General features: G+C 36.6%; 2 protein-coding genes across 2 annotated transcripts; both read left to right on the forward strand.

Annotated features, from left to right (window-relative positions):
* Window positions 1-1996: 1996 nt before the first annotated feature.
* LOC127450572 (zinc-activated ligand-gated ion channel-like) lies at window positions 1997-7547 on the forward strand. Its single transcript, XM_051714808.1, has 8 exons — window positions 1997-2055; window positions 2177-2239; window positions 2716-2864; window positions 3073-3117; window positions 3365-3471; window positions 5093-5262; window positions 5425-5555; window positions 7467-7547. The coding sequence occupies exons 1-8, from the start codon at window positions 2040-2042 to the stop codon at window positions 7545-7547; spliced, it is 762 nt and encodes a 253-aa protein (XP_051570768.1). The 5' UTR covers window positions 1997-2039.
* A 6660-nt stretch (window positions 7548-14207) lies between these two features.
* LOC127450414 (uncharacterized) lies at window positions 14208-20346 on the forward strand. Its single transcript, XM_051714522.1, has 3 exons — window positions 14208-14557; window positions 16929-17078; window positions 19860-20346. Exons 1-3 carry the CDS (start codon window positions 14410-14412, stop codon window positions 20180-20182), a joined length of 621 nt encoding a protein of 206 aa, XP_051570482.1. The 5' UTR covers window positions 14208-14409; the 3' UTR covers window positions 20183-20346.
* The last annotated feature ends 7585 nt before the right edge of the window (window positions 20347-27931 follow it).

Below are 27931 nucleotides of genomic sequence, written 5' to 3' on the forward strand. Positions count from 1 at the left end.
CCATCCATGAACTTGATCGGTGGAAACAAGCATGCTGGGGAATGGGTGGTCCATGGGGACTCACCCGCCGGAAATGCTCCCATTGAAGCCCCCAAATCGCCCCCAGCACTAGCCACCACGGCCTTGTGCGTGTAAGCAGAAGGACCAGGGCAGGGAGTGGCTGGAGTGGCTTTACCTCTATGAAAGAAAGAAAGCCGCGACCGCAACATTGTCATGGTCATGTTCTCGCAGTGAGAATAGCTCCTAGTATAATCAGTGAAGCTGTCTGCGTGACCTACGACAAGGTAAGGATTTATTTTTTAATGATAAAAGTCCTTTTCTTGTCTCTTTCTTCTGGATAAGAACATCTGCTAAATGACTAAATGTAAAAGTAAATGACTTGCAGAGCTTGTAATTGTGTTAAAGTCACTATGAATGAAGTGCTTCCCGCTGTTGTTTTGAATGAGGGTGCATTCTATTCAGGAGTGATCATCCCTATGAACTTCGAAGACTTTACCATCCACTGTGAGTGCTTCGAAAGGCTAAAAGGTGTAGGGCTAAAAAATAAGGGTAATTCGAAACTCACTTTCTAAGTAATTTTCGTGATTTTACAGCATGACTATTATGATTATTCTCCCTTCAAATTGCCCTTCTGAGGGTGATTTATCCTGTTAGGAACGCAGTATGAGTTTGACAACTAGCAGGAAATCAAGGAATATAAAGACGTTACGTCCTTAAACCGCCTTGAAATGGTCTATACAAATAAAAATGACTTGACTTGCTAGAGTACTGAGGAGCTAGACCATTCAAAGCTTTGTAAATAATAAGCAGACATCCTCCAATTAGTGCATTACGAAAATGTTGTCCTCCATGGATGTTTTTATATTATATTTTATTTTAAATATTGAATCATAGTACTTAATATAAAATACTTAAATTGGCTTTTTTGACTGTGCAACCAACTGGTTTTAAAATTCGCTCAATTAATTAAATGGAGATCACCTGTGCACAATCAAGGTGTGATTTTAGTATAAATACACCTGTCTCTGGAAGGTCCACTTACTGGTGAGTCACGGTGCTTCTCAATCAGAAGGCTGCAGCATCGTTAGGCTGGATATCTCGGCTGCCACGTAATCAAGCATCTCAATTGTGAGGACCCTTGGAAGGCAGCCTCATTTCGCAGCCTTCATTTGCCATATTTCGGAGGATGCATCAGGTGTATCCTCTGTGGCCTTAAATCACCCACAATCCTTTGCACGTGTCCCAAATTATTTTAAAAAAGACCGGAAAATGACCGCGGAGGTGGAAACCTTTATGACGCAGCTTACTTTCTTTCTCTCTTTAAGTTTTTATTTGCATTTGCAGCAATGACAATATGTAGAAAAATATGTGGTTCCTTTAGTTTCATCCCTGTTACTAAAGGAGTATAACATTGAATTTGGACTTTATTTGTCTCCAGAAAGTGTTGTGCATAATGGTGCATAATTGAAAAGTAATGATTAAAGGTTTAAAAACTATTATACAATTTACCAGCCTTTTGTGTGCAAATTTAACAAACAGCCATCCATGAGTCTATTCATGCCCCTGGAGGTGACTAACCATTTATTCTTTATCCAATTATCATAACAAGATTAAGTGCACTATTGTTTGCTTTTTATTAGCATCACACAGGACTAAACACTCAGTGACACAAATGAATACAAATATAAATCGATGATTCTCAATGTTCTGCATGTATTTTCTTTAGAAATCTGTTTAGAATGGTGTTTTCTTAGGCTGTGAGGCAAATTAAAGACCTGGAGGCTGTTGACAGTGTGCAAAGCCTAAAGCAAATGTTAAGACTTATGAAAATCACAAAATCTAAAGTGTACACAAAAAAAAAAATACGATCGAATTTAATATGAACTGAGGCTATTTTGTTTGTTTTACATAATTCCATTGACGTAGTATTCAAAAAGCTGTTACCCTATAAAAAGCCAACTTAAGCTTGTTCTCTTCTAAACTACAAAAAGCCACAGCTGAAGTTCGTGAAGTTTTTGGGGAGTTTGATCCTTTTCTTCATGTCTGCTAGCAAAGGTAAATTTAGCCTGTTTCTAAAATGCTTTACTACTGTGTATTTGAATATAGAGGTATACATATGCATATACTGTAAGACGGTTGACTTGCTTATTTGTGTATATTTATATTTTTTATTTAGAGTCTAAAATGGTTCTTAAACACAAGATCACATTGTTTCTCCTCATCTTTTCATCTCTGATTGGTAAACTATTTCACATTTTTTGTTTGAGAACATTTTTTAACTGATATTTCTTAAAATAAATATACATTCAAATGAATTATAAGCAAAACTAATTATCAAATTATTTGTTTAGCTGTGATTGTGGTGTTAGGTTTATCTAAACATGGTTAAATAAATACACAATACAACAAAATACCACTACTAATTGTTATTTAAAACCTGTTGATGCTCATTGACCCACCCATGGGTTTGACTTTACTTCGCTTAAATGAGTTCACATTTACTATAGAGTGTGCTGTTCAAAATTGTTCATTATGTTGACAAATTATACTTCTTTATAATTTGTCAACATTATTAACTCTTTTTTGACTAGACTATATAGTATATGTGAACTAATTTAAGCAAAGTGACATCAGTTCTGGGGGCGGGGGCGGGGACATGCACATCAACAGGTTAAAAAAAAAGTTATGTTTTGCCATGTTTATCTGGTCTTGTAGTGATGACAAGTGGAAATCAAACAAATCCATGTAATAGTCGGTGTCTAGCAAATACTATAACTGCTAAGAAAATGAAGAGTGCACCGCAGGGTGACAACTGCACCGTCTCTGTTAAGGTCACTTCAATACAGTATGAGATGCTGTCTTTTGTAAGTATCAGGGTATTTTTTCCTGTCTTTGTCTTTTTTTTCCCCCATTCTTGTTTTTAAAAAAAAAAAAAAAAAAAAACACATAATATAATATATATATATATATATATATATATATATATATATATATACACACACACACACACACATCATTGAAAATATACCCTTAAACTTCTACATTTCTGTTGCACAAAACAAAATCTTTTAGGATACAAAGGACATGCAAATGAACAGCCGTATCAAGATAAACTTGGTGAGTAGATAACATTTTAACTTCCACTTTAAGGAACGTAATTTTTCAAAAGTTATTTAAATACTAGGATATCACATAAGTATATTCAAACTTTATTAGCAAAAGACAGTCATCCTCTGACAAATGTCTGCTATGGTTTGAATTTCAAATGGAATAATTCCTTAATATCAGTCCTACCTCTGTAGAAATAGTGAAAGAAAAGAAAAGATTTTGTAGTACCAGTGAAAGTGTATTTTCTTCTTTGTAGTTGTGGAAGGATCCTGAGCTTGGGTGGAATAGAACAATATTTGATTTTCCTGCAATTCTGTTGCCAGTTGATCAAATCTGGACTCCTGGGATCGTTTTTGACCATGCGTGAGTTGAACTACATTTTCTCAGATTTTTGTGGCTTGGATTTTTCAGTTCATAGAACTTATTTAAGAGTAGACACCACATTTAACTTAATTCTAGATAAAACAGCCTGTTTTACATTATGTATTGTCTTAAGGTCCTCAGGCTTATCTAGGGTTTTAATAACCCATTCTTTCTATTTTTTTACTAGAGATTTGTGGAATGAAAAGATTGTCAATGTTTTGTCAGCCTATTGAATGACACCCAGGTTCACAACAGTACAACATACTCAATGAAGTTCAGTCCTTAACAGCCTAGATTTTGAGTCATTTAAATATAATGTCTACTCTTAATAAAGCCTAAGTGCTTAACCTTTGACATCTCAGAGATAAAGTGAAATGACTACGCTTTAATGTGCAATAACTGATTATCCTTTTCGATAATCATAAGCCTGGTTCATATAAAAGGTCTTTATAGCCAAATAAATGGAAATGGTAAAACATGTTGAAATGTAATACACATTTGCAACCTGTTTTCTTGAAGGTGTGTGCATTTGAGTATGTGATACAATTAAAAGCCAATTGCAAATGTGAAGAAAATGTAAATATATTTGTGTTTTGAATGCACTAAAATATGAAAAACATTTTAGTAGTAAAATCAAAATATTTGAAACTAATGTGTCCTTATTGGAGAAAGCAGCACAGAACATTGTAGAACAGTTTTTCTCAATCCTGTTTCTTCAATTGCCCAGCACAGAATCATTTTGGATGATTGATTCCCTTATTTAACACACCTGATTCGACTCATTAGCTCATTAGTAGCATTGCCTGAATTGCCTGTGTCAGATTATGGTGAGATTTTAGCAACAACAGTGGCTAATAGAGATCAGTGTTGCTATGTCTGCTTATTATGAGTGACTTTATTTTATGAAGTCTATATATGGGCAGTTAGGGGTTTTTATTGATTTTATGTTTCTAGAATACAGTGGGCTTGTTTTTTAAGACCCCGAGTGACGTATTTCTCTTGCTAGGTTTGGCAACACATAAGAGATAGACCAATACTGTTTTGTACTATCCCTTCATGGACTATCATGCCACCATCCCAGAGGTCCCACCTCTGTTATATTGTTGTTGACAATTTTGCCTGAATTGGCTGAATTTACTTGTCGTAGCTATAAAAAGTTGAGTTTATGTCTGTAACAAACCTGACTGGCTGTAAAAAAATAAATAAAATAAATAAATACAATTTTAATGAAAGCCAGACTTAACTATATTTAAAAAATACTAGACAGTGATGTGAATACAACACTAAAAATTGCAATAAAATAGACAAGACCAGAGATATGAGACAACTGAAACCAAGGAGATCTGTAATACATGGGGAGATCAACCCAATAGCATTGCCATTCGTCTCAATGGCAGTTGCTCTCCTGATGCATGCAGCCCTGGAATTACACAAAGAAAGTCTGGCTTCCTTTCTTTTGTTTGCTGCCATCTTTGCTCATGAGGGTTATAGTGAAACCAGTGTGCCAGTTGAGCACATTGCGAATGCTAACAGATAGCTCTCTCCAAGGATTACAGACCTCCTTGTGTCATTAGTTCTTTGCTTGGGTGATATGTCTTATTCTCTCTTCTTCTGCATTCAGAATATATGAAACTGTAAAGCCATACACTAGTGATGTAAAAGTAACTCGGAGTGGAACTGTGGACCACGCAGTGATCGTTTCCATGGGAATAAGCTGTGACATCAGCCTTTTTTACTACCCCTTTGTGGTTGGGGAGTGTCTTGTGGGCATTAATGGATGGAACCAGACAGGTAAGATGACATTCTTGAGTGAATAATTAAATGTAGACATATTAATAATTTGTTCTTAACCAGAGATGTTCGTCCTGAATACATTTTTTATAGATACATTATGGAAATGATATCTGAATAAGTGCTGAACTGATCAATGTTCTTTTTTCTGTGTTGATGTAGATTGTGGGCTTACACTCAACCTTCCTAGTAATGATAACATATCTTTGGTTGGAGGTAATGCAGGAGAGTGGCAGACAAGGAAAGTGCATGTAACAAGCGATCCATCTTTTGAAAACAACACCTATCTCTCTGTAATTAATTCAAATTTCAATTTCAAATTCTTTCTTCTATTTTATATGTCAGGATTACCTTAGGTCAGTGGTTCTCAAACTGTGGTACGTGTACTACCAGTGGTACATTGATCCCCAGTTTGCAAATAACAGAAATTTAAATGAGAATTTGTCCAAATTTTGGTCTATATTCAATATAAATATAGTTATGTGCATCTAAGTGTCTAGTTGCTTACATTCTTCTGCAATGTGTCTTGGGTATAATTGAGGTAAGGTAGAAGTTGGGAAAGAATATAACAGGCAATGTAGTGGTAAAATTGGGCTGATCAGATTTCCTGGATCTGGTAAGAACTCTAGGTGCTGCATTCAGGGGTGGTTTATCTCCTCGCCCCTAAATTTGGTGAGGAGATAAAGAGGGTAAAGTTAGTATTAAGGTGCGTAAGAGACTGTCAAAATTCCACACACAGCTCTAAAACATCGCTGGCCTCCAAGTGTTCATTAAAATAACTTGCATGTTCTATATCAACAAACACTGTTATTAAAAAATGTAATATCCTACAGGCTTTTGCACACTAAATGTGTCACGATTATGAGAGGCAAATTGCTGTCAAATGGGCCCTTGCCCATAGAAAGCGAAACAAATGTTCGCCGTTAACACATTCAAGTCTTTACAATAGGTGCCGCTAATCAATGCACAGTTTTACCCCGGTACAGTAGGTGGCTCAACAAACCTTTGAGCTGGTCTGCCCTTCGCCAGGTGAGAAGAACTAACCACTTGACAAGTTTGCAAAACAAACAAGACAAGCAAACAAGTTCTCTAGCGAGCAGTTTTTAAAAAGAAAACTGATTTGTCTACAAGCCGCAGCAGAGATGACGAGTTTGTTGTTGATATGCTCAACAAGAAAGAAAACTGGTGTTATAAATATGCTCAAAACCCTGCATGTTACTGATTAAACGTGACAGCATTTAAACACTCAAAGAGTCTATAAAATGCAAGCAATAAAGCACAGATCTCATCTAATAAAACCCCATCTTCAGTCTGACCCATTATCGGATACTTTAATAATGACAACAACAGAAGAGCTGTTAACGACTATTAACAATAGCACAGCGATAACGGATCTGTGGAGACACCACAACATCTTTGGTAAAGGCACTTTGAATACAAAGAAATACAGTATGTACACTGCAAGCCACCTTAATAGTATTAATCTTATTAATAACTGGGCAAAGAAGGACATTTTAGAACCGTGATTTTTTTTTTTTTTTTTTTTTTTTATTATTATAAAAAGGTGATACAAAGGCAAAGATGTAGTGATATATATTATGTTACAGATATAAGAGAACTCGCATCAGATTAAATGCAAAGGCCAAAAATTCAGCAATATCTCTACTAGTTCAGGATTTCTTCCTCCAGTTACTTCAGCGTTCAGTGTTGGTGGTCAAAACAGCTTTCTGTGCTTTAGCACCACCTGTTGCTCTGGTTCTCATAACTGCAGCGGCTCCTGACATGTGATATAAATCTTGTATTTCATTGGTGGAAAGCGAAGAAAAAATAAATTATGGACACTCTCACTGTAAAAGAAAGCTTTGCTTTACTGGCGTGTGATTTGCTGGCAAATGTTTGTTCCAGGTGAGAATAACTGGTTAGGAATCCATTGTTTCGATTCAAAATGTTGAAAATTCACTTTTGATGTGCAAAATTTGCACTTGGTGTGCAAAGGCCTTAAAAAAAAACAAAAAAAAAAAACATTTATGTATAACTCATATGTCAATTGAATGCATGCTTGGACACGTTCAATTTTTAGAGATTGAGATTTTTAGACGGTCGCTTATGTACGCTGACAACAATGTTTTCACCCGTATAGTTATAGTCTAATATAATCTTTAACCTAATTGTGCTAATGATCTTTGTAAGATTGTCACCTCCAGAGAGCACGGAAAGATGAAACCGAATGTCCAAGTTTTAACATCTTGGACCTGACAAATCGCTTCAGTTCTTCTCAAAGCTGAAGTATGTAATTTCTGTGACACTAGTGCCAACAAATGGAATTCCAAAAATAAACAATGTTTTCAAAACAGCTTTCCGAATACACCCCAGTCTGCTGTTGTCAAAGACTATTTAGCAGAGATGGGCCACTTCTATTAAAAGATTGTTGTTCAGTGAGTCAGACGGTCCTGCCCCCCAAACTCATGCCATTAGCTGAGTAATGTTGTTTGGGCTGGTCTAAACGGGTCACTCTAAACAAACACAGGAATTTTTATAGTGCCACAGAGGCAATGTTTACAGATTTCCATGAAAATTTACCTCTGAATGGCTTACCTATAGTTTTCTCTTAAGTTACATACTTCAACTTTAATGTGCATTCTATGTACTGGAAACAGGCTTTTATCAAAATAATAATAAAAAAAAAAACTTCAGTTAAGATTATCAATGTGATTTCCCACGTTATTACCACACAACCCTGTATGGGAGAGATTTTCTGCAAGATATTTCTGTATGTGAATTTTTTCCAGGTTTTCATTTCAGAAAACAACATAAAGGTATAGAATAATGCTACAATAATTAGGCGATTTTTGACAAACATTCACAAAGAAATGATCTATGCTTTTTAGTTTATCGGGGGCAGCTGACAAACATTGAGAAGTTGGCATGTCCTTTGGCACGTCTTCCGTCTAAAACTTTTTTTAAACAGATTATTATTATTATTATTGGTTATTATTTATGCAGCTTTTATGACCTCATAGTGATTGAAATACTACATGGAATACTATTTGTACATTTAAAAAAAGGATTTGTTATACTGTAGGACCATTTAAAATGAACTAGTGAAGTTAAAATATGCTTATGCATTTTTAAAAGAAAAGGTGACCATTTACAAGACCTGTAAAACCATTCTTATAGCCTACTGCATAAATCATAACCAAATATCTTGATAAGTCATTTATTCCACTCAATCATTTGTCATTCTAAAGACAACATGGCTTACAGTTTGTGGGCAAATCCAGAATGTTGATTTGTCATGAGCCTTTTTGTTCATCAATTTTTATAATCATTTTTACTCAATTTTGGCTTGTAAATCTTTGGTTGTCTTAAAAAACAATATGTTAGCAAAAGTTAAAATAGCAAATGTTGTTTTATACTTGTGCAGAGGAAATATAAGGTTTAATGCAGTTGCCCCCCTACAAGCACACCCGGTCCCAGCCTGGCCCTCTCAGTTAAAATGGTCTAGAATGCCACTGGCTGCATTTTGAACCAACTTGAGCTTCTCAATTTGCCCATATAATCATTGAGTGGTAAAGGGGTAAACATATTTGACTTTCTGTCCGCAAAGGAGGGGCTCAAGGATGAGGCTCAAGTTATGCTCCAATTTACCCCCAATGGGACAACTTAATGGATTGAGGTATAATCCTTATAGGGTCTCTTAAAAGAGTGAGGATGGAGATAAGGAGACAGAAGGATGTCGGAAGAACTGTCGCTAGAGTGAGGCATTCAGCGGCTTATATGATTGGCCGATTAGATGAGGGAGCTCCTCCCGAACATTTATTTAAGAATTCTATCGCACAAATTCACCTGCTGATATATTCTTTGAGTGGAAAAGGTGTACATGTATTTGGCTTGCTGTGCGCAAAGGAGGGGCTAATGATGAGGCTAAAATGAAGCTCCAATGTGTGGGACTTCTTAATGGCTGAAAATGGTAATATGGCTCCAAATCCCAAGAGTACAGGCTTTTAAACCTACGGCATCACCGGCAATAGTAAGCCATTGCACTGGCAATGACTTGAGGAAGCAGCTCCAGCATCAGCTGCATTTTGACTGGATGGTTTCAGCATCCCTATAGCTGGAGAACCCCCAACACTGTGCCCGCAACATGAAGCCCATAAAGCATGATAATGTGGTAGCTTGCAAATAACGCAAATGAGATGGGAGATCTCTGACCCCCAAAAGGGGGTCAAGACGCTGTCCAAAAGGCTGAGCCAACTTGACACCCGAAGTTAGGAGCCCACATTATTCATTAAACATGGAGCTCATGCCTACTCCAAAAGTGCTATGAATAGACGAGCAGACCTGTTGCAATCGGAGGATTAAATCTTGATACTGCATTCAAACAGGAGAACCTGCATTTCGATTCAAACGCAAGAGCCCACAGAGTAAATAACATGGAATCTTCCACTGCATTCAAACAGGAGAGCCCACACTGCATCCAAAAGGAGTCTCATCCTGCATTTGAACGGGAAAGCCCACAATGCGATCCGAAAGGGAGAGCTCACACTGCATTTGAAATGGGGGAGTCCACACTTAATTTAGCATGGTAGAGCCTGTGACCAATACATGGATGCTCCTGCTGTGCCTAAATGAGAGAGCTCATACTGCTTTCAAATTATGGGTGGTGCCAAGGAAAGAGCCCTACCGAGCTGATGTTTGCAACAGGTTCATACTCGAGACACACCCATAGATTTTAGCTAGAGATAAGAGCCAAGTTTGATGTGAGAAAAGTTTGTCGCCTGAGCACGCTGAAACTGAAAAGATGGACGCTGAAACTTAAAAGATGGCCCGGGCTCCAAAGGAGGCAACTGAGGTTTGTGGAATTGGAGAATTCGTTGTCAGAAGAGATAAGTTTGATCTCCAAGGAATTGGTCATGGTTTTCGGCTTGGGGCAGGGCCAAATTTGGGAAGGACTGTTGCTGGAGTTAGGTAATCAGCAGCTAAATATATATTATATATATTAGTATATTGTAGATTGATTAGCGGATTAGATAATCAACCTCCTGCGGAACCTTACATCTAGAGACTGCAGGTGCAGGACATCCAGTCAGCAGTGCATTACAATAATCTTGTTTTGAGGTCACAAATGCATGTACTCACTTTTCTGCACCAGGAATAGAGAACTTAGCAATATTTCAAAAGTGGAAGAATGTTTAAGCATTTGAGCGTTGTATCAAAAGCACCATAATTTATCTTAATTACAGGAATATTGATGAACAAAATACAGTCCTTAAGATTACACTTAAAGAGATCTCAATTTGCTCAGTGCTGGAAAAATTAGAGGGAACTAGAGTGAATTAGAGTGATCAAAGGTGGTCCTCTATCTGAAAAGTTTGAGAACCACTGCTGTAAACTTTAAAAAGGGAAAATGAAATTGAAATGGACCCTATTTACTTTCCTAATAAATGTCTGGTCTTAGCACTATTTCTCAGACCTTGTGCCCTATGAAAAGAATAAAATTGATAGAATCTAGGGCCTTATGATTTCCACGATGCGGAAAACACAGACAGTATCACGGAATACAATCAAAAACAGAATCAAATATTAAATGCGGTATGTCACTGAATCAGGCCCGGTTCTACAGGGGTGCTTAATGAATGTTAGAGCACCCTCAATTTCAGACCAGGGAAAATTTATCCTGAAAGTTTTTTTTTATCTAAAGTGCCTCCACAAGCGCTTAATATGCTCAGGGTTGCCAGATAATAGATGTAACCCTCTCAATCAGAGATTTATACTTGCACAAATTGGAAATATTCTGCCTAAAGTTATACTTGATTTGTGCAATCTGGCAACCATGTATGCGAGTGCACGCACACTCTCCTATTCGAAAAAAACTTTGCAATTTGTAGCGCAATATTCTGCTTAAGGAAATGTGTGATACAGCCACTCCATGTCCATTCATGAGGCTCCGTGTGCAGTTAAGTGCTACTAAGTCTGAGAGCAAATTTTTCAGTGATGAACTTTATTAAAATACAAATAGATCTTCGCATCATTCACACACAGAGGAGTAATCACTGACAAGCAAGCAAAATCAAGTGAGAGAGGAATGTTTTTTTATTTGTGTAATTTGTAAAATGTTGAAGTCCCTCACACCTGTATGCAAATCTTACTCTGGCAGCAATCATTTATCATAGTCATGCAGCCCGTTTTATTCAGTTGTGTGCTAAATGGGATGCCAAACCATTTACGAACAAAGCATTGACGAGACCCACATCATGACCCACTGAGTGTGTAAATGGCTAGGTAATGTTTTGAAATTTAAAACAAGTAAAAGGATTAGATTTGCATCAAAATATTAAAAGGAGCTTTTAGAATCTATAATTTCCATGAGTATTTTATGGTACTATTAAAACCGACCCCTGTTAAATTGAATAATAAATTACCATTGCATTGAAGTATAGATGGTAAAATAAACATTTAATAATTATACTCCGCCTTTATTCTGTTTTTCTAACACCTGATAGAGAAGTGTTACTTGTAGAGCAAAACTTCAGGCAATTGCAGAATAGTCCCATCAGTCACGTACTGTATACACTTTATACACTGTAGACACAAATTGTGCATCATGCATTAGAATGAGTGTACTAATTTTTGTAAAATTAAATAACAACATACCTAAAGTAATATTGTAGTAACCATGGTTAATTGTGTGGTTACTATGGTTTAACTACATCCCACAGTTAAACTGTAGTTACTGCAGTGAAACCATGGTTAATGTTTGTAAGGGTAAACACAACAGAAGTTAAATAATTTTCTGTTTAGGCTCACAAATGTAACATAAAATAATAATAATGACTTGTATTATAACTAAAAATAATATTTTAAATGATCCATTTTATAACAAATCTATTTAATTGAATTACCGGTATTGGTATCGCTATCGAAGACATTGGACTTGAAATTATTGGTACTGGATTGAAAAGAAAATGAGTGGTATTGCCCTTCCCTAACATGCACAGAAAGAACTAAGCAATAAATGGTTGTACATTTAAAAATATTTTCTTTGTTGATTTAGTAGCATTTAAACATGATTTCATATTTAAAGAAAACTGTGTAATTACAATACATCTCCACTTTATACAGAGCACCCCCACTATTTTCAGAAGCACCCTCTGCGATTTTGATCTGGAACCAGGCCTGCACTGAATTTGACATATTGAGGATAAAATATATGTATAAATGCACAATCCAATTAAAATAGTGATATGTTCTTGTGTGATGATTAAACTACAAACGGCTGAGGTTTAATTAAACAAATAGCCTATACGGTCTTGCTGAGCAGCGTGTTTCAACAGTGAATGTGAGAAGCCACAACTGCGTCATTAACATCACATGTGCTCTGTGTGTATTTACAACAAAGACCAGACCACTTTATTTGCACATAGCTCATGCAGACTATATATTTATATCATTAAATCATAGCCTTTAGTAGTTTAATAAGCACATAAGCCCATCTAGCGAACGGCTTTTCCGGAAGTGAGAAAAGCAAAGTGAAAAAACACACACAAAAAAAAATAAAAGCTACATTTAACTAGATGCCTGACATTAAAAATAAAATGGGACATAAATGTATTACTTTTGTATAGTAAAATGTAGTATTCAATGTAGTAGTAGTAGTAATGATGATGATAATAATAATAATAATAATAATAATAATAATAAATCAACAATAATTACATTATATTTATACATTATCTCACAAGCAAGAGTTTCATTACTGCTTTCATTAAAACTGTGATGAACCACTGTGCAGCACTGTATTTGACTAACAAAATAAATATAAATAAATTCCAATGTTGTGTTTTGGATTGTGCTATGAAGATCAGTATAGCACTACATTTGATAAAAATAATGCAATGGCATGTTGAAAAGTAATTGTTCTGTTCTCATTTGTCATGTTTATTCTGTTGGTTCTTGTTTTCATGTCTTTTATTTTCAAGTTTAGTTCCTGTTCCTGTCATGTCATGTGATTTCCTGTTCCCTCATGTGATCTTGTCATGTGTTTCCCCTGTTCATGTGTCTTGTTTTCATTGGTTCATTGTTTGATTACTTTGTTATTAGTCTTGTCTTTTCATTGGTTTCAGTTCATTTAGTCTTATCTTGTTTATAGTTTAGTCTTGTGATTGGTTGTCTTGTTTACCTGTTCTCCCATGTCTAGTATTTTAGCCCTCATGTTTTCCATTGTCCCTGGTTAGGTACTGTGAATGTAACTTTGTTGTTTTGTCAAGTCAGGTCAAGCCAAGCCAAGTCAAGTTTATGTCATAGTCGAGTCTAGTTCATGTTTTATTTATGTTTGGGATTTCACGTTTGGAATAAACTGCACCTGGGGTCTACACTTCGTCATTGTCTCTTTGTCTGCCTGTTGCCAGCATCGTTACATCATTTGATTAAAATTCTATAAATTCATTTGATTAGACAGTTGTTGTTTTTTTTTTTCTTGTTTTTTTTTTTGTTTTTTTTTATGCTAACATTTTATTACATTTTAAAACCTGGACTTCAGCGGAAATAAAACGGGAAACAGAATTTGATGAAATAATAAAACTGATTTCATAGGGCCCTAAGAATCTCGTCAAAAGCGAGAGTGAGATGAACAGCCGAACTGTACTAAAAAAAAAAATGTCATTTCGACACATTTGGGTCAGGTACGGTAATTTGCTAAATTACGATATTGTACCGTGGTACTTTTTTTTAGGATCAAAAGACTATGCAAGCCTATCTCGTTCACAAAACCAGTCTGACTGATCCAGCTGCAGCTATTCTCAAGTTAAAAGCTCACTGGAGGGGAAGATTATCAGTGAATAATGCCTTAAATTTCATTGTTTTTCACACAAATAATAAATTAATCATGTCCACACCACTAGATGTCAGTATAGGTCAAAGAAGACTGCCAGCACAAAATAGACAAAACGTTACTGAGTGCACCACTAATGAACAAATGACTGATCATATGTCAACCTACTGATAAAGGTTGTTGCTTCCTATGCAAAATGTGTTAATGCAAGGACTTAATGAACATTTATTCTTTCTCCTGTGATCTGTACACAGGTCCAGTTATCCATTAATCCTTTCAGCGCTGTTGTGACCCTGATCCTTCCCAGTGTACTGATAATGCTGGCCGACTTGGTGAGCTTTGCTCTGCCTGTTTATAGAGGAGAACGCAACAACCTGAAGGTCACATTGGTCCTGAGCTTAACCATGTTCCTCCTAATCCTCAATGACCATCTGCCCAGTGGTGGAAGTTGCAGCCCTCTCCTTCGTAAGTGAAACAACAGACCTGCATTTTTGTCAGGGTCACCCTGGGCTTCAGTTAACATTGATTAAGTATTGATTAGACAATACAAAAAGTGTCTAGAAGTGAATATATTGCTTGTTTTTATTCCCATATCATTAAACATAAGACTACATTTGACAGCAATCCATTTTTTATTGAGTTCATCAATCTGTTCTGTTCTCACAGAACACATTCTTGCATTCTGTCTGTGCAATTTTTTTTATTACCGGTCTATACGCTTCAGATGGACGCTTTTGTAGTGTTTCTCATTTATTTATTTTTTTCATAAACTATGCAATTTAGTATGCAGTGTCAAGTTAAAAGTAGTTGTAACTTTGAAAATCCTATCTCGAGATCCCTGCATTCTGTTGTACTTTGTCCAGCTGTCAAGAACGCATCCCGTGTAAGCGGCTCTCATTCAGCGTATGCTCTATTTGTGAGGTTTGTTGATGCGCGCTGACTGCCCCCTGCTGATGCAGCTCATAAAAACACAGTTACATGTACCTCAAGCTTGAATTGCTACGATGGTGGGAATATACTTTTATTACGTAATTGAAATATGGGTCAGGAGGCATGATTAATTGTGCTATTTGTTTATTTATTTTTTTTATTTTTATTTTTTGCATAATTTTTTATTCAACTGATTGCACTAAATCAGCGCATTAAATCGAAAGCCCTAATAAATAAAATTCATTATTCCTCTACAATAATCCACAGCACAAGTACAGTTGAACTTAATCTGGTGAAATATATACAGTTGAAGTCAGAAGTTTACATACATTTCAATAAAACTCATTTTTTAACCACTCCACTGATTTAATATTAGCAAACAGTTTTGGCAAGTCATTTAGGACATCTACTTTGTGCATGACACAAGTAATTTTTCCAACAGTTGTTTCACTTTTAACTGACTATATCACAATTCCAGTGGGTCCAAAGTTTACATACACTAAGTTAACTGTGCCTTTAAGCAGCTTGGAAAATTCCAGAAAATGATGTCAAGCCTTTAGACAATTAGCCAATTAGCTTCTGATACGAGGTGTACCTGTGGATGTATTTTAAGGCCCACCTTCAAACTCAGTGCCTCTTTGCGTGACGACATGGGAAAATCAAAAGAAATCAGCCAAGACCTCAGAAAAAATATTCTAAAACTCCACAAGTCTTGTTCATTCTTAGAAGTGATTAACAAATGCCTGAAGGTACCACATTCATCTGTACAAACAATAGTACGCAAGTTTAAACACCATGTGACCACTCAGCCATCATACTGCTCAGGAAGGATGAACGTAGTTTGGTACGAAAAGTGCAAATCAATCCCAGAACAACAGCAAAGGACCTTGTGAAGATGCTGGAGGAAACAGGTAGACAAGTATCTCTAGCCACAGTAAAACGAGTCATATATCGAAATAGCCTGAAAGGCTGCTCGGCAAGGAAGAAACCACTGCTCAAAAACCGCCATAAAAAAGCCAGACTACAGTTTGTAAGTGCACATGGGGATAAAGATCTTACTTTTTGGAGAAATGTCCACTGGTCTAATGAAACAAAAATTGAACTGTTTAGCCATAATGACCATCGTTATGTTTGGAGGAAAAAGGGTGAGGCTTGAAAGCTGAAGAACACCATCCCAAGCATGGGGGTGACAGCATCATGTTGTGGGGGTGCTTTGCTGCAGGAGGGACTGGTGCACTTCACAAAATAGATAGCATCATGAGGAAGGAAAATTATGTGGATATATTGAAGCAAAATCTCAAGACATCAGCCAGGAAGTTAAAGCTTGTCGCAAATGGGTCTTCCAAATGGACAATGACCCCAAGCATACCTCCAAAGTTGTGGCAAAATGGCTTAAGGACAACAAAGTCAAGATACTGGAGTGGCCATCACAAAGCCCTGACCTCAATCCGATAGAAATTTGTGGGCAGAACTGAAAAAGCATGTGCGAGCAAGGAGGCCTACAAACCTGACTCAGTTACACCAGTTCTGTCTGGAGGAATGGGCCAAAATTCCAACAACTTATTGTGAGAAGCTCGTGGAAGGCTACCCAAAACATTTGACTTAAGTTAAACAATTTAAAGGCGATGCTACCAAATACTAGCAACGTGTGTGTAAAATTACATACCCACTGGGAATGTGATGAAAGAAATAAAAGCTGAAATAAATCATTCTCTCTACTATTATTCTGATATTTCACATTCTTAAAATAAAGTAGTGATCCTAACTGACCTAAGACAGGCAAAGTTTTCTACGATTAAATGTCAGGACTTGTGGAATAACTGAGTTGACATTTATTTGGCTAAGGTGTATGTAAACTTCTGACTTCAACTGTAAATGACATGTAACTCTGTTTTTTGCTCCAAAGATTATCACTTCTGCTTCTGTCTGGTCTCTTTGGTCTTGAGCATGGTGACTTCCATAGTGCTAACACGCCTGGCTTTAGAAGACAGTGTCATGTTTTGTAGGTGCTCGAAGAGCACCAAAAAACAGCATTGCGGAATGGATCAGGTAGAAGGTAAGAGAACACTTCAAACACAAGGGTTTATTCGCTTAAAGAGATAGTTTAACTAAAAATCTAATTTGTCATCGCTTTCTTTCATCTGTGGTCACAAAAGGAGGTGTTTGCCGCCTCAGTTACCATTCACTTCCATTGCATCTTTCTTCCATACAATGAAAGTGAATGGTGATCAGTTTTGGTAAGTTAAGTTACTTTGGTAATTTACTACAAATTACTATTAACTTACTCAGTTGTAATCAGATTACTGACTTTACTGATTACTTAATAAAAAAGTAATTCAAATTACACATTACAAATTACTTAACCTTTCTAAAACACTTTCCATAGAATAGTTTTTGTTTTTCCACTCAACAAATACAAAAGAATGTCTAAATATCCTCCTTGTTCTTTAATTTGGGAGGGGTTGCGTGCCCTTCAGCTGTCACAGAACGCAAACAGATGTACATATTAACATAATTTTTGTTTTAAATGTGTGCTACATATACAATATATTTTAGAAATATGTGTAACCCAAGTAATTAAAAGTTATTAACTTACTTCAAAGTCATTAAATGTAATCTGATTACAAGGATTTTTTATGTAAAAAAAAATCAAATCAAATCACTTTTATTGTCACACAACCATATACACAAGTGCAATGGTGTGTGAAATTCTTGGGTGCAGTTCCGAGCAACATAGCAGTCGTGACAGTGATGAGACATATACCAATTTACAATAAACATCAGATTAACACAACACAATTTAAAGTCTAATATACACATAATTACACACAACACAATATACAAATAATAACATACACTGTACAGTATACAATACACACAATATAGATACACATTATTCATAAAAAAAAAAGTATATATAGAATGTACTGTAGGTTGTATTGTACTGTATTGACATTCAGGCTGTCGGTTGATAGTAAGTTGTGAAGAGAGAATATAATAATAATAATATAATTTACGACAATCCGGTGTGAGATATAAGAGTATGAGTAATAAAGTGCAGTGCTGATGTATTTTGATCGTGGGAGATCAAGAGTTCAGAAGTCTGATTGCTTGGGGGAAAAAGCTATCATGGAGTCAGCTGGTGCAGGTCCTGATGCTGCGATACCGTCTGCCTGATGATAGCAGTGAGAACAGCCCATGGCTCGGGAGGCTGGAGTCTCTGATGATCCTCCGAGCTTTTTTCACACACCGCCTGGTATATATGTCCTGGAGGGAGGGAAGCTCACCTCCGATGATGTGTCTGGCAGTTTGCACCACCCTTTGCAGTGCTTTGCGGTTGTGGGTGGTGCTATTGTCGTACCAGGTGGAGATGCAGCCAGTCAGGATGCTCTCAACAGTGCAGGTGTAGAACCGTGTGAGGATGTGGCGGTTCATTCCAAACTTCCTCAGCCGTCTCAGGAAGAAGAGGCGCTGATGAGCCTTCTTCACAATGACTTCAGTGCAGATGGACCATGTTAGTTCCTCAGTGATGTGGACACCCAGGAACTTGAAGCTGCTGACTCTCTCCACCGGTGCTCCATTGATGGTGATGGGACTGTGTTCTCTGTCTTTTCTTCTGAAGTCCACCACAAGCTCCTTTGTCTTACTGACATTGAGGGAGAGGTTGTGCTCCTGACACCAGTGTGTCAGAGTGTGCACCTTCTCTCTGTAGGCTGTTTCATCATTGTCAGTGATCAGACCTACCACCGTCGTGTCATCGGCAAACTTAATGATGGCATTGGAGCTATGAACGCGGCCTCAGGGTGTGCGGTTTCCTGCTCACTTATACTCCCATACAGTTCCTTGAGTGCCCGGTCTGTGTCGGCTTGTGGCGGGATGTACACAGCAGTGATAATGATCGCTGTGAATTCCCTCGGTAGCCAGAATGGTCGACACAGAAGCATGAGAAATTCCAGATCAGGAGAACAGAAAGACTTGATAGAATGTACGTTCCTCTGATCACACCAGGATTTGTTGATCATAAAACATACACCACCACCTCTGCTTTTACCTGAGAGGTCTTTCGCTCTGTCCGCTCGGTGCATGGAGAACCCCACGGGTTCGATGGCTGAGTCTGGAATCTCCGCAGACATCCAAGTTTCCGTAAGGCAGATAATGCAGCAGTCCCTCGTCTCTCGTTGGAAAGAGATCCGCGCTTTCAGCTCGCAGAGCTTGTTATCCAGAGACTGAACATTTGCCAGTAGAATAGTGGGTATCGGGGGTCGATTTGCACGGCGTCTTACTCTGATGAGAACGCCGGCTCTGTTTCCCCTTTTCCTCCTGCGTTTCCGCGGCCGTGCAGCCCAGACAAAGGGCTCCGCTTGCGTGTTTGTAAACAGCGGGTCGGCATTGAGGAATTTGAAGTCCAGTTTACGGTGTGTAATTGCTGAACCAATGTCCAAAAGTGTTTGTCTGTCAATAAGGCAGACAACATCCAAGACAAAAAAACATAAGAATTGTAAACAAAACAAACAAAACACTACCATGTTGTGTCAGAGCTCGCAACGCAGCAGCCATACTCGGCGCCATCTTGAGTCCAAGTAATGCATTACATTACTTTTAGTACTAAAACATAATTAGATTGCAGTAATTAACTAATTAATTTGTAATTAGATTACACCCAGCACTGATTGTGACTGGGGAAACTATCCCTTTATGGCTTAGGGCTGACTTGGTGTGTTGTGTAACTTACTGTATATGTTATGGTCAAGTAATGAAGCAAACAAACAAACAAGCAAAAAAAATTGAAGCTCCATTAGATTAACATGAAAAATAAAGATGTGGTCTGCATTAACAGGGACTGATGAGATTGCAACAACCAAGTCTGGTGATCTGGCTTCAGAGGTGGCTTCACTCCAGAAAATAGTGAACTTTTTGGAGAACATTGATGATAAAAAGAAAGTGACAGATAGCAATAAGTCTTTTGTAGAACGCTTAGACAAAATCTGTTTTTGGGTTTTTTTCTTCATTGACATAATTTACCTCACAATTCTTTATATTATCACCAGAACAGAGATTTGTAAAGTCCAAAATAAAATTATCTGGGATAATGACGGTTATGGATATGGGTATTCTGTATCTGATAATGACACACAAACTTTTTTATATTATTATTATTAATTCATTAATAAAGTACAGTGGTTTGATTTTTATACATTTCTCATTACCAATCATCATGGATCCATTTCTGTATGTTTTCTGTGAAACAGATTTTGATTTGTTGTATTGTCTGGTGTAATAACTTTGTATATTACCTAGGGTAGATTTTTCAAAGGTATAAAGTACTGCAAACATCCATTTATGAATTTATTTGAATCATTTCAATGACTGTGTGAAAATGGTGATATCAAACCATTATGCCATACAATTAACAGTTATATTAATAATAGCTAACAATAAATACAAAAGCAGCAGTTTTTACAGATATAATAATCATGTATACAGTGTTTATTTTGTATAAATTTAAATACTGAACCCAGTCATAGAGCTGTTTTATCTCATGTTTTATCTATGTGTTATACTCATTTGTATGTGTACAAATTCTTTACATATTATTTTAATTTCAAAGAACAAAAATCAAAAAACCTATTTCGTAAAAATAAAATCCCTCTCTGTCTTCTAAGGGTCTCCATGCAACACTTTTAAGAGAAATTGACTCTGCACATTAAGCTGGAAAATGATAAAAATTTGGTAACACTTTACAATAAGGTTGTATTAGTTAACATTGGTTAACTTCATTAGATAACATGAACTAAAAATGCACAATACTTTTTCAGCACTTATTGATCTTGGTTAATGTTATAAGTTGTATATGTTGGTAACAATTTACAATAAGGTTTCATTTGTTAACATTAGTTAACATGAAGAAAGGGTTAATCCACGGCTAGGTGAGTGTTAAACGATTTTATGTGGAGGCGAAGAATCACCCGACGCAATGCAGAGGTGCACATAATTGTTTAACGCACACCTAGTCGTGGATTATCCCACTTAGCTATACTATGGTCACTTGCCAGCATTGATTAGTCACAGTTGTTTTGCCGTAAAAAGTTTGACTGGAAGAATAACAATAACGATTAACTTTATCTACAGGTCGTTAGATCTAGGGTCCTGCCTGCTCTAAATCAGACACAGAGATAAGTAGTGCAATAGGCTAATATTGAAGTTTTATGGAGACCAAATACTCTTTTAAAGCTGTGAATTTAAATACTCAATCCAGAAATAATAATAGCCACATAGTGTAGAAGTGTTGACACTCCTGAGAACATGTAATATTTAATTCCTATTCTTTGTCATTTTCACATTATCCTGTTAACTAACATGTGCTCTTTGTTTTGAGCACAAGCCTAAAAGGACATACTCAAAATACAATGGCTGTAGTTCATCCCCACATTGTATTACAGGCATAACTTTGGTCTCTTTTGAAAGGAGACACTTGGAAGTTTGTGTTAAAAAGTACAAATCAATAAAAGTCATTCAAAAAAATGTTTCACATTTATTGTTAAGTGATCAGTTTTTTCCCCCCATAAATTTTTATATGAAATAATATATGACACTGACATTGTTGATGCACAGACACACAATGGAGCGAAGCCACAAGTCTGATAATGTTCTATTCAAATTTGAGGATGATAACTTTAAAACTCTTCGTTATATGAATCATTTTCCAAGACCATGTCTTGTGATTTTGGCCGTAAACAGTATTAGCTGTTAGCATTAGTGCCTAAATACAGAATAGTAAACATTATAAATAAACATGAATGAATGTTACATTTATATAGTGCTTTTCTGACACTACACTCAAAGCACTTTACACAGTAAACAGGGGACTCACATGGTGCAGCCATAGTGCACCAGTACACTCACCAGCTATTGGTGGAGAGGAGAGAGTGGAGTGATCGAGCCAATTAATGGATGGGGGATTATTAGGAGGCCATGACTGATAAGGGCCAATGGGGGGAATTTGGCCAGGATACTGGGGTTACATCCCTACTCTTTTCAAGAAGTGTCCTGGGATTTTTAATGACCACAGAGAGTCAGGACCTCAGTTTAACATCTCATCTGAAGGACAGTGCCTTTTTACAGTATAGTGTCCCCATCACTATACTCGGGCATTAGGACCTACACAGCCAGAGGGTGAGCACCTGCTGCTGGACTCCCTAATACCTCTTCAAGCAGCAACCTTAGCTTCAGGCTCAGCCCTGGCTCAGCCCTGCTTAGCTTCAGTAGGCAACCAGTCTTGAGCTACATGGTGATATGGCTACTATATATGCACATGATCTTGTGCATATAATTTTCTTGCAATCATAATCGAGTTGTTATAGCATCATGTGGATTCCAATCATATAATTAGGCATAAAATTATTAAAATATTTTTTCCAATGTTTATTTCATCTGTAAATCAGACATACAGCATGCATTACACTGGACAGTGAAGAGTCCATGGCTGTGTCTCGTTTGGAAGGCTGCATGCTAGGTAGGACGCGTCCTTTGAAGGCTGCAGTATACCGAGTGTCCTCCTTTAAACAAGTCTCGTTTAAACGAGACGGCCTTCGTAGGACCAACGGAAACGTGACGTAACATGGTTGCTATGACAGCACGCCACTCTTTGAGCACTTTGAGTGAGAAGGGAACAAAGTCCCTTTAGAAGGGAAGGTACGATGTACATTTTAGGAGAGTGATGATGTAAAGAGAAAAGAAAATAGATTTTACAGGTGTACTTTTAGTCTAATACTTTGTTTTAATTATATATTCATATAATTATATATATTATATACTCTGCACCCATCTACTGAGGTACTTCAACTTGGGAATTAACATTCCTTGCGTTTGAACATCATATTTACGGGCAAATTGGCGTCATTTTTTTTAAATTTAATTTTATTTATTTTTTTATTTTTTTTTGACATTTCTGTTGAAGCAAAGTATTGTGGGTTGTGAGTGCTCACGAAGGATACACCTCATGCGTCCTCCGAATTCCCGTGAAAGAAGGTCGCATTCGAAGTGTCCTACTCGCTTTTATGAAAGGAGCCTCAGTGACGTATGCGGCCAACAAATGCGACCTCCGGAGGACACAGCCTTCCAAACGAGACACAGCCCATATAAGTGCAACAAAACTATATACATAAGGGGTATACAGGACATATTAAAATAAAAGTGACAAAGCTTCACATATATCTTCAGAGTCGTCTTTGCTTTGTGATTCCTCAAGTTTTTCAAAGTTTTTTAATAAAGTCTCATTTCTGTCTAAAAGAGTACAATGTTGTGTTTTTCTTTTGCCCATTTACATTTGTATATATAATATATTCCATAAATAAGTAAATTCATAAGATGCTTTTCTTTGAAGCTTGTGTTTAAAATTGCGTTTATAAATACATTCATAAAACAAATGACATATAGTTTCTTCTGACATATTACAAAACACACACTTTCCATCAATATCAACCTTAAATGTTAGTAGCACCTGGTTTACAGGATATACAAGATGAATTATTTTAAAAGAAACTTCACTTTATTGGTATTACAATACTTTCGGCTGACATTCCATACCGCTTTCCAATCAATATGGTCATATCTGGAATTCCAAAAACATTTAGCAGCAGGGATTGAAATTTCTGTGCACAAACTCCTAGTGTAACGGTTATTATAAGGTTTGTCTTTAATGCTACAACCATGTAATTTAGTTTCAAACTCAAACTTCTCTTTTATACCATAGACACCATTTCCTTGTATTAAACTCATGAGGCCGCCTAGAATTGCACCAAAAAATTATTGCATAGTATTTAACCGTCATTGGAATGCCATATAGGAATTCTGAATAGGAGAACGTGACCATCATCCTTAAATAGTTGTGTTACCAGAATTAAACCATTTTCAAACAGTTTTTTTTATTTTTATAAACAACGATTTATTCTTGTAATTGATATCTCTGTTGTTCCAAATTTGGCATCGGTGGGGAGAAAAATTATGTTTTTAAATAAGTAGCCAAGATAATAGGGCTTGTCTATGAAAATGAGCTAATTTAACTGGGATGTGTTCAATGCCAAAATTGCATTTCAGTAGAAAATCAATACCACCAACCATTTCAAAAATGAGATTCGGCAAAATATACCATATTTTATTCCTACAGCTAATATAATCTTTAATCTATTTAACTTTAAACACAATATTCGATGTCTTAAAATCAAGCACATCCAAACCCCATTGTTCTCGTGTATTACATGGTATACATGTATTCTTCTTTAAATAATGGGGTTTGTTCCGCCAAATAAAATTGAAAATACTTTTGGGCAGAAAGCAGATTGGCAGGTGAAGATGATAGGTGTACAGCTCTTCTGCAATTACAGCTACAGAACTGCCAATAATCATATACAAATACCAGAGACTGCATGGAAATAATAGACAAACCATATATAATCGTCTATTTATTTACAATAAGTCTCAGCAGTCAACTGATTCATTTTATGCTTGATAGTAATTTATCCTACTATGGGATGGGATGGGGAAGTCACTGTCATATAGGCACTGAAGTATGCATGATGTCATAACTTCCTCTTTCTCTTAACCATATTTGGACAGAGAAATGAACTTGTGCACCTTCTAGCTTTGTGGTGGTTTGAAAATCAACTTATGAAAGAATTACAGCGTGTCAGTGGATCATATTGCATAATTTAGTGGAAAATTTACATAAATAATAATTCTTTATGAAGTAAATATGAGAATATATCAAAATGTCCATAAATGTGCACACTGCTGGACTAAATGTTCTATTGAATGTTGTTCACTGCTAAGGACAACTGGTATGGAGATGACATCACTGAATAGGTACACATGTCTTCATTTTCATAACTCTACCTTTTATATTTTGATATGTTGACATAAATTAAGAAATTAAATTAAATAAGAATTGAATGTTAATAACATACAGTTAATGCAAACAATACCGATCATAAGATTGTTGATGATACCATGAGGAAAAACCAGCGTTGCTGATGTGACAGTTGTAAAAGTAGCACTTACTGTTCAAGATGAGAAGACAACCATCCAAAATGCTCAAAACTTGCAGACTTAAGGGGGCCTGGGTAGCTCAGTGGTAAAATACACTGAGCCACCCCTGGAGTTTGCTAGTTCGCTAGTTTGAATCCTAGGGTGTGCTGAGTGACTCCACACGCGTTATGTCTCCGTGGCAACGCACTCAAAAAGGCACGTGATAAGATGTGTGGGTTGATGGTCTCAGATGCGGAGGCAACTGGGATTTGTCCTCCGCCACCTGGATTAAGGCAAATCACTACGTGACCATGAGGACTTAAAAGCACACTGGGAATTGGGCATTCCAAATTGGGTGAAAAAGGGGAAAAATAAAAAAATAAAAACATTGCGGACTTCTGAGACATCCATGTGGTATCCATTAAGGCAGCACAATTGAATTAATTAACAATGAAATCACTATGTCAGATTGCACAGTTAGCAAAACATGATCTGCAATATAAATCATCTTGCCGGACAGCAAAAGATGCATTTGATGGGTCCTGGTTACCTTCTCTTCCCCTCTGTGCAAAACAGCAGAATGTCAAACCATACTTTCCTCACAATCGCTTTGGGTGAGTAATACAGTGCTTCACAGTTGATTTAAAGACTTGATGATGTTGTTTTCACGTCCAGTCATTTGAACAGAGGCATAAAACTCTTGAGTATTCGAACATACCATGGTATGGTGTGTCCACGTCATGGCGGAATTACCGTAATTAATTACCGTAACCTTGTAATTACAAGTTCTCGGAATTCTATGAAAGCTCTGACATGACAGTCCTGACGTCATGTGAAAAGAACCAAGATGGCAGCGTCCACAACAGTTAAAGGTAGTGAACACATATTTCTGTTTGAAATGCCATCATATTTTGCCAACGTTATCTGGAGCGGTTTCTTTGTTCTTAAACATTTTTCAACAATATATCAAGCTGAATTAATGAATTATTGTAGTAATACATATTTTGATTTTATCAAAGCCGTTTTGGTGTTATGAGTGTTGCCATGGAAACAAATAACTTCAGAGTTCCCAGGACGTGAACAGCTCTGAGTAGAACCTCAGAGTTGCCATCTCGTAATTACAGTAATTCCGACACGACGTGAACGCATCATAACTAACAATGAACAATACTTTGACAGCATTTATTAATCTTAATGTTAATGTCAACATCTACTACAAAATTTTAAAAATCAAAAGTTTCATTCATTAACATGCACTATGAACTAACAATGAACAATTGTGTTTTTATTAACTAACATTAATAAAGATGAATAAATGCTGTAAAATATATATTGTTAATTGTCAGTTCATGATACCTCATGCATTTACAAATAACAAATAGAACCTTATTGTAAAGTGTTACCAGGAATTTAAAAAAAAGTCACACACCAATTTTAAACAATTTTGGTAACACATGATTCAAAGTTTTTATTTATTTTCATATCAAATAAGAAATTGTTCAGTGTTGTGCATTTTAGTTCCAATATACACGCACATCTCTATTTTTTTCTCTGTTGTATTTTTCTTCATTTTGACAAAAAAAAAAGATCATAATAACTGGACAGTATACTCTCAAGTGTCTTCCACTGCTCTGGTAAAGCTTTCCAATAGATGATGGCTGTGGGAATTTGCTTCTGTTCAGACACAAGAGCATCAGTGAGGTCAGGCACTGGGAGTCCTGTTCATAGGTGGCTTTCCAATTCACCCTGAAGGTGTTCAGGGTGGTTCAGGTCCAGGCTTTGTGCAGGACCGTCAAGATCTTCCACACCAGACATAGAAAACCATGTCTTTACGAACAATTGCATTGTCATGCGGGAACATAAAAGGACCCACCCACTTGAAGCGCACAATATGCAATAGAGCTGAAATGATTAATCGACGTTATCGACAACGTCAACAATAAAATATTGTCGACAAATAATGCTGTTGTCGAATAGTCGTTTGATCTTATTTAACGTAACATGAGATCACATTAAACTCTAATGATGACACTGAGGACAGGAAGAATTACACAGCTCACAGTCTAGACACACTCCAAACTTTCACAGCTTCAGGTGATGTAGATCACAAAGTATGAGTGAATTATACAAAAATACCAAAAAGTAAACACAGAAGCACTCTAATTGTGGAATAAGCCAGAGAGCTGAAGCTCTTTAAAGGAAACACCCCGGTGTTACATCTTAAATGCAGTTATATTGAATGCATTACAGCTTTATTAAAGTTCAAATAATATGGAAGCAGATCATGTAAATAACTACAAACTCCAAAACTGCCATTTCTCTGTGCGGTCAGCGCCTCTTCTATGAGTTGTGCGAAGTGTCCCGATCTAAGGGAGGGAGATTGAAACTGCACCCGGCTGATGCACACTCTGTCGTGGGACGCTCATCCCTACAGCACACACACTTAATGCAGCTAGATTATCACATGATGACTCGTGACTTATTGAATCATAATATGCGTCATTGTGCATTTCTTAACATGAAGAAAATTGGCAATACGCAGCTTTATTAATAAGAGAGAGTTTGTTTTTGTGAGTTAAAGATGGACTGAAGTGAACAGAAATGTGAGAGAGGGTAGTCTTCGCCCCATTATATACACTGCAACAAAATACATTTTTGATTTGTTTTTGTTTTGGCTTGTTTTCCAATATAAATATCTAAAACTCCTTTTAAAAAATGTACATTTACTTTAGCAGTTATACTGCAGAAGAAAAAATTGTTATCGGAGAATGTTGAATATAATATTAAAAATACAAATATTTGAAAATATCTAAAAATCCTTTAAAAAAGATGCATTCACCTGAGAAGCAGCAGATAAGATATTTAGACTTGCTTTTAGAGAATAGA

The sequence above is a fragment of the Myxocyprinus asiaticus genome, chromosome 13 (assembly GCF_019703515.2).
Source record: "Myxocyprinus asiaticus isolate MX2 ecotype Aquarium Trade chromosome 13, UBuf_Myxa_2, whole genome shotgun sequence".
Lineage (NCBI taxonomy): Eukaryota > Metazoa > Chordata > Actinopteri > Cypriniformes > Catostomidae > Myxocyprinus > Myxocyprinus asiaticus.

Coding starts and splice junctions, on each gene's coding strand:
- LOC127450572 (XM_051714808.1), top strand. Junction 5,263..5,424: donor TAATGGATGGAACCAGACAG/GTAAGATGACAT, acceptor GTGTTGATGTAG/ATTGTGGGCTTACACTCAAC. Junction 5,556..7,466: donor AAAACAACACCTATCTCTCT/GTAATTAATTCA, acceptor TGTCACCTCCAG/AGAGCACGGAAAGATGAAAC.
- LOC127450414 (XM_051714522.1), top strand. CDS start 14,410: ATGCTGGCCGACTTGGTGAGCTTTGCTCTGCCTGTTTATAGAGGAGAA. Junction 14,558..16,928: donor AAGTTGCAGCCCTCTCCTTC/GTAAGTGAAACA, acceptor TTTGCTCCAAAG/ATTATCACTTCTGCTTCTGT. Junction 17,079..19,859: donor CGGAATGGATCAGGTAGAAG/GTAAGAGAACAC, acceptor CTGCATTAACAG/GGACTGATGAGATTGCAACA.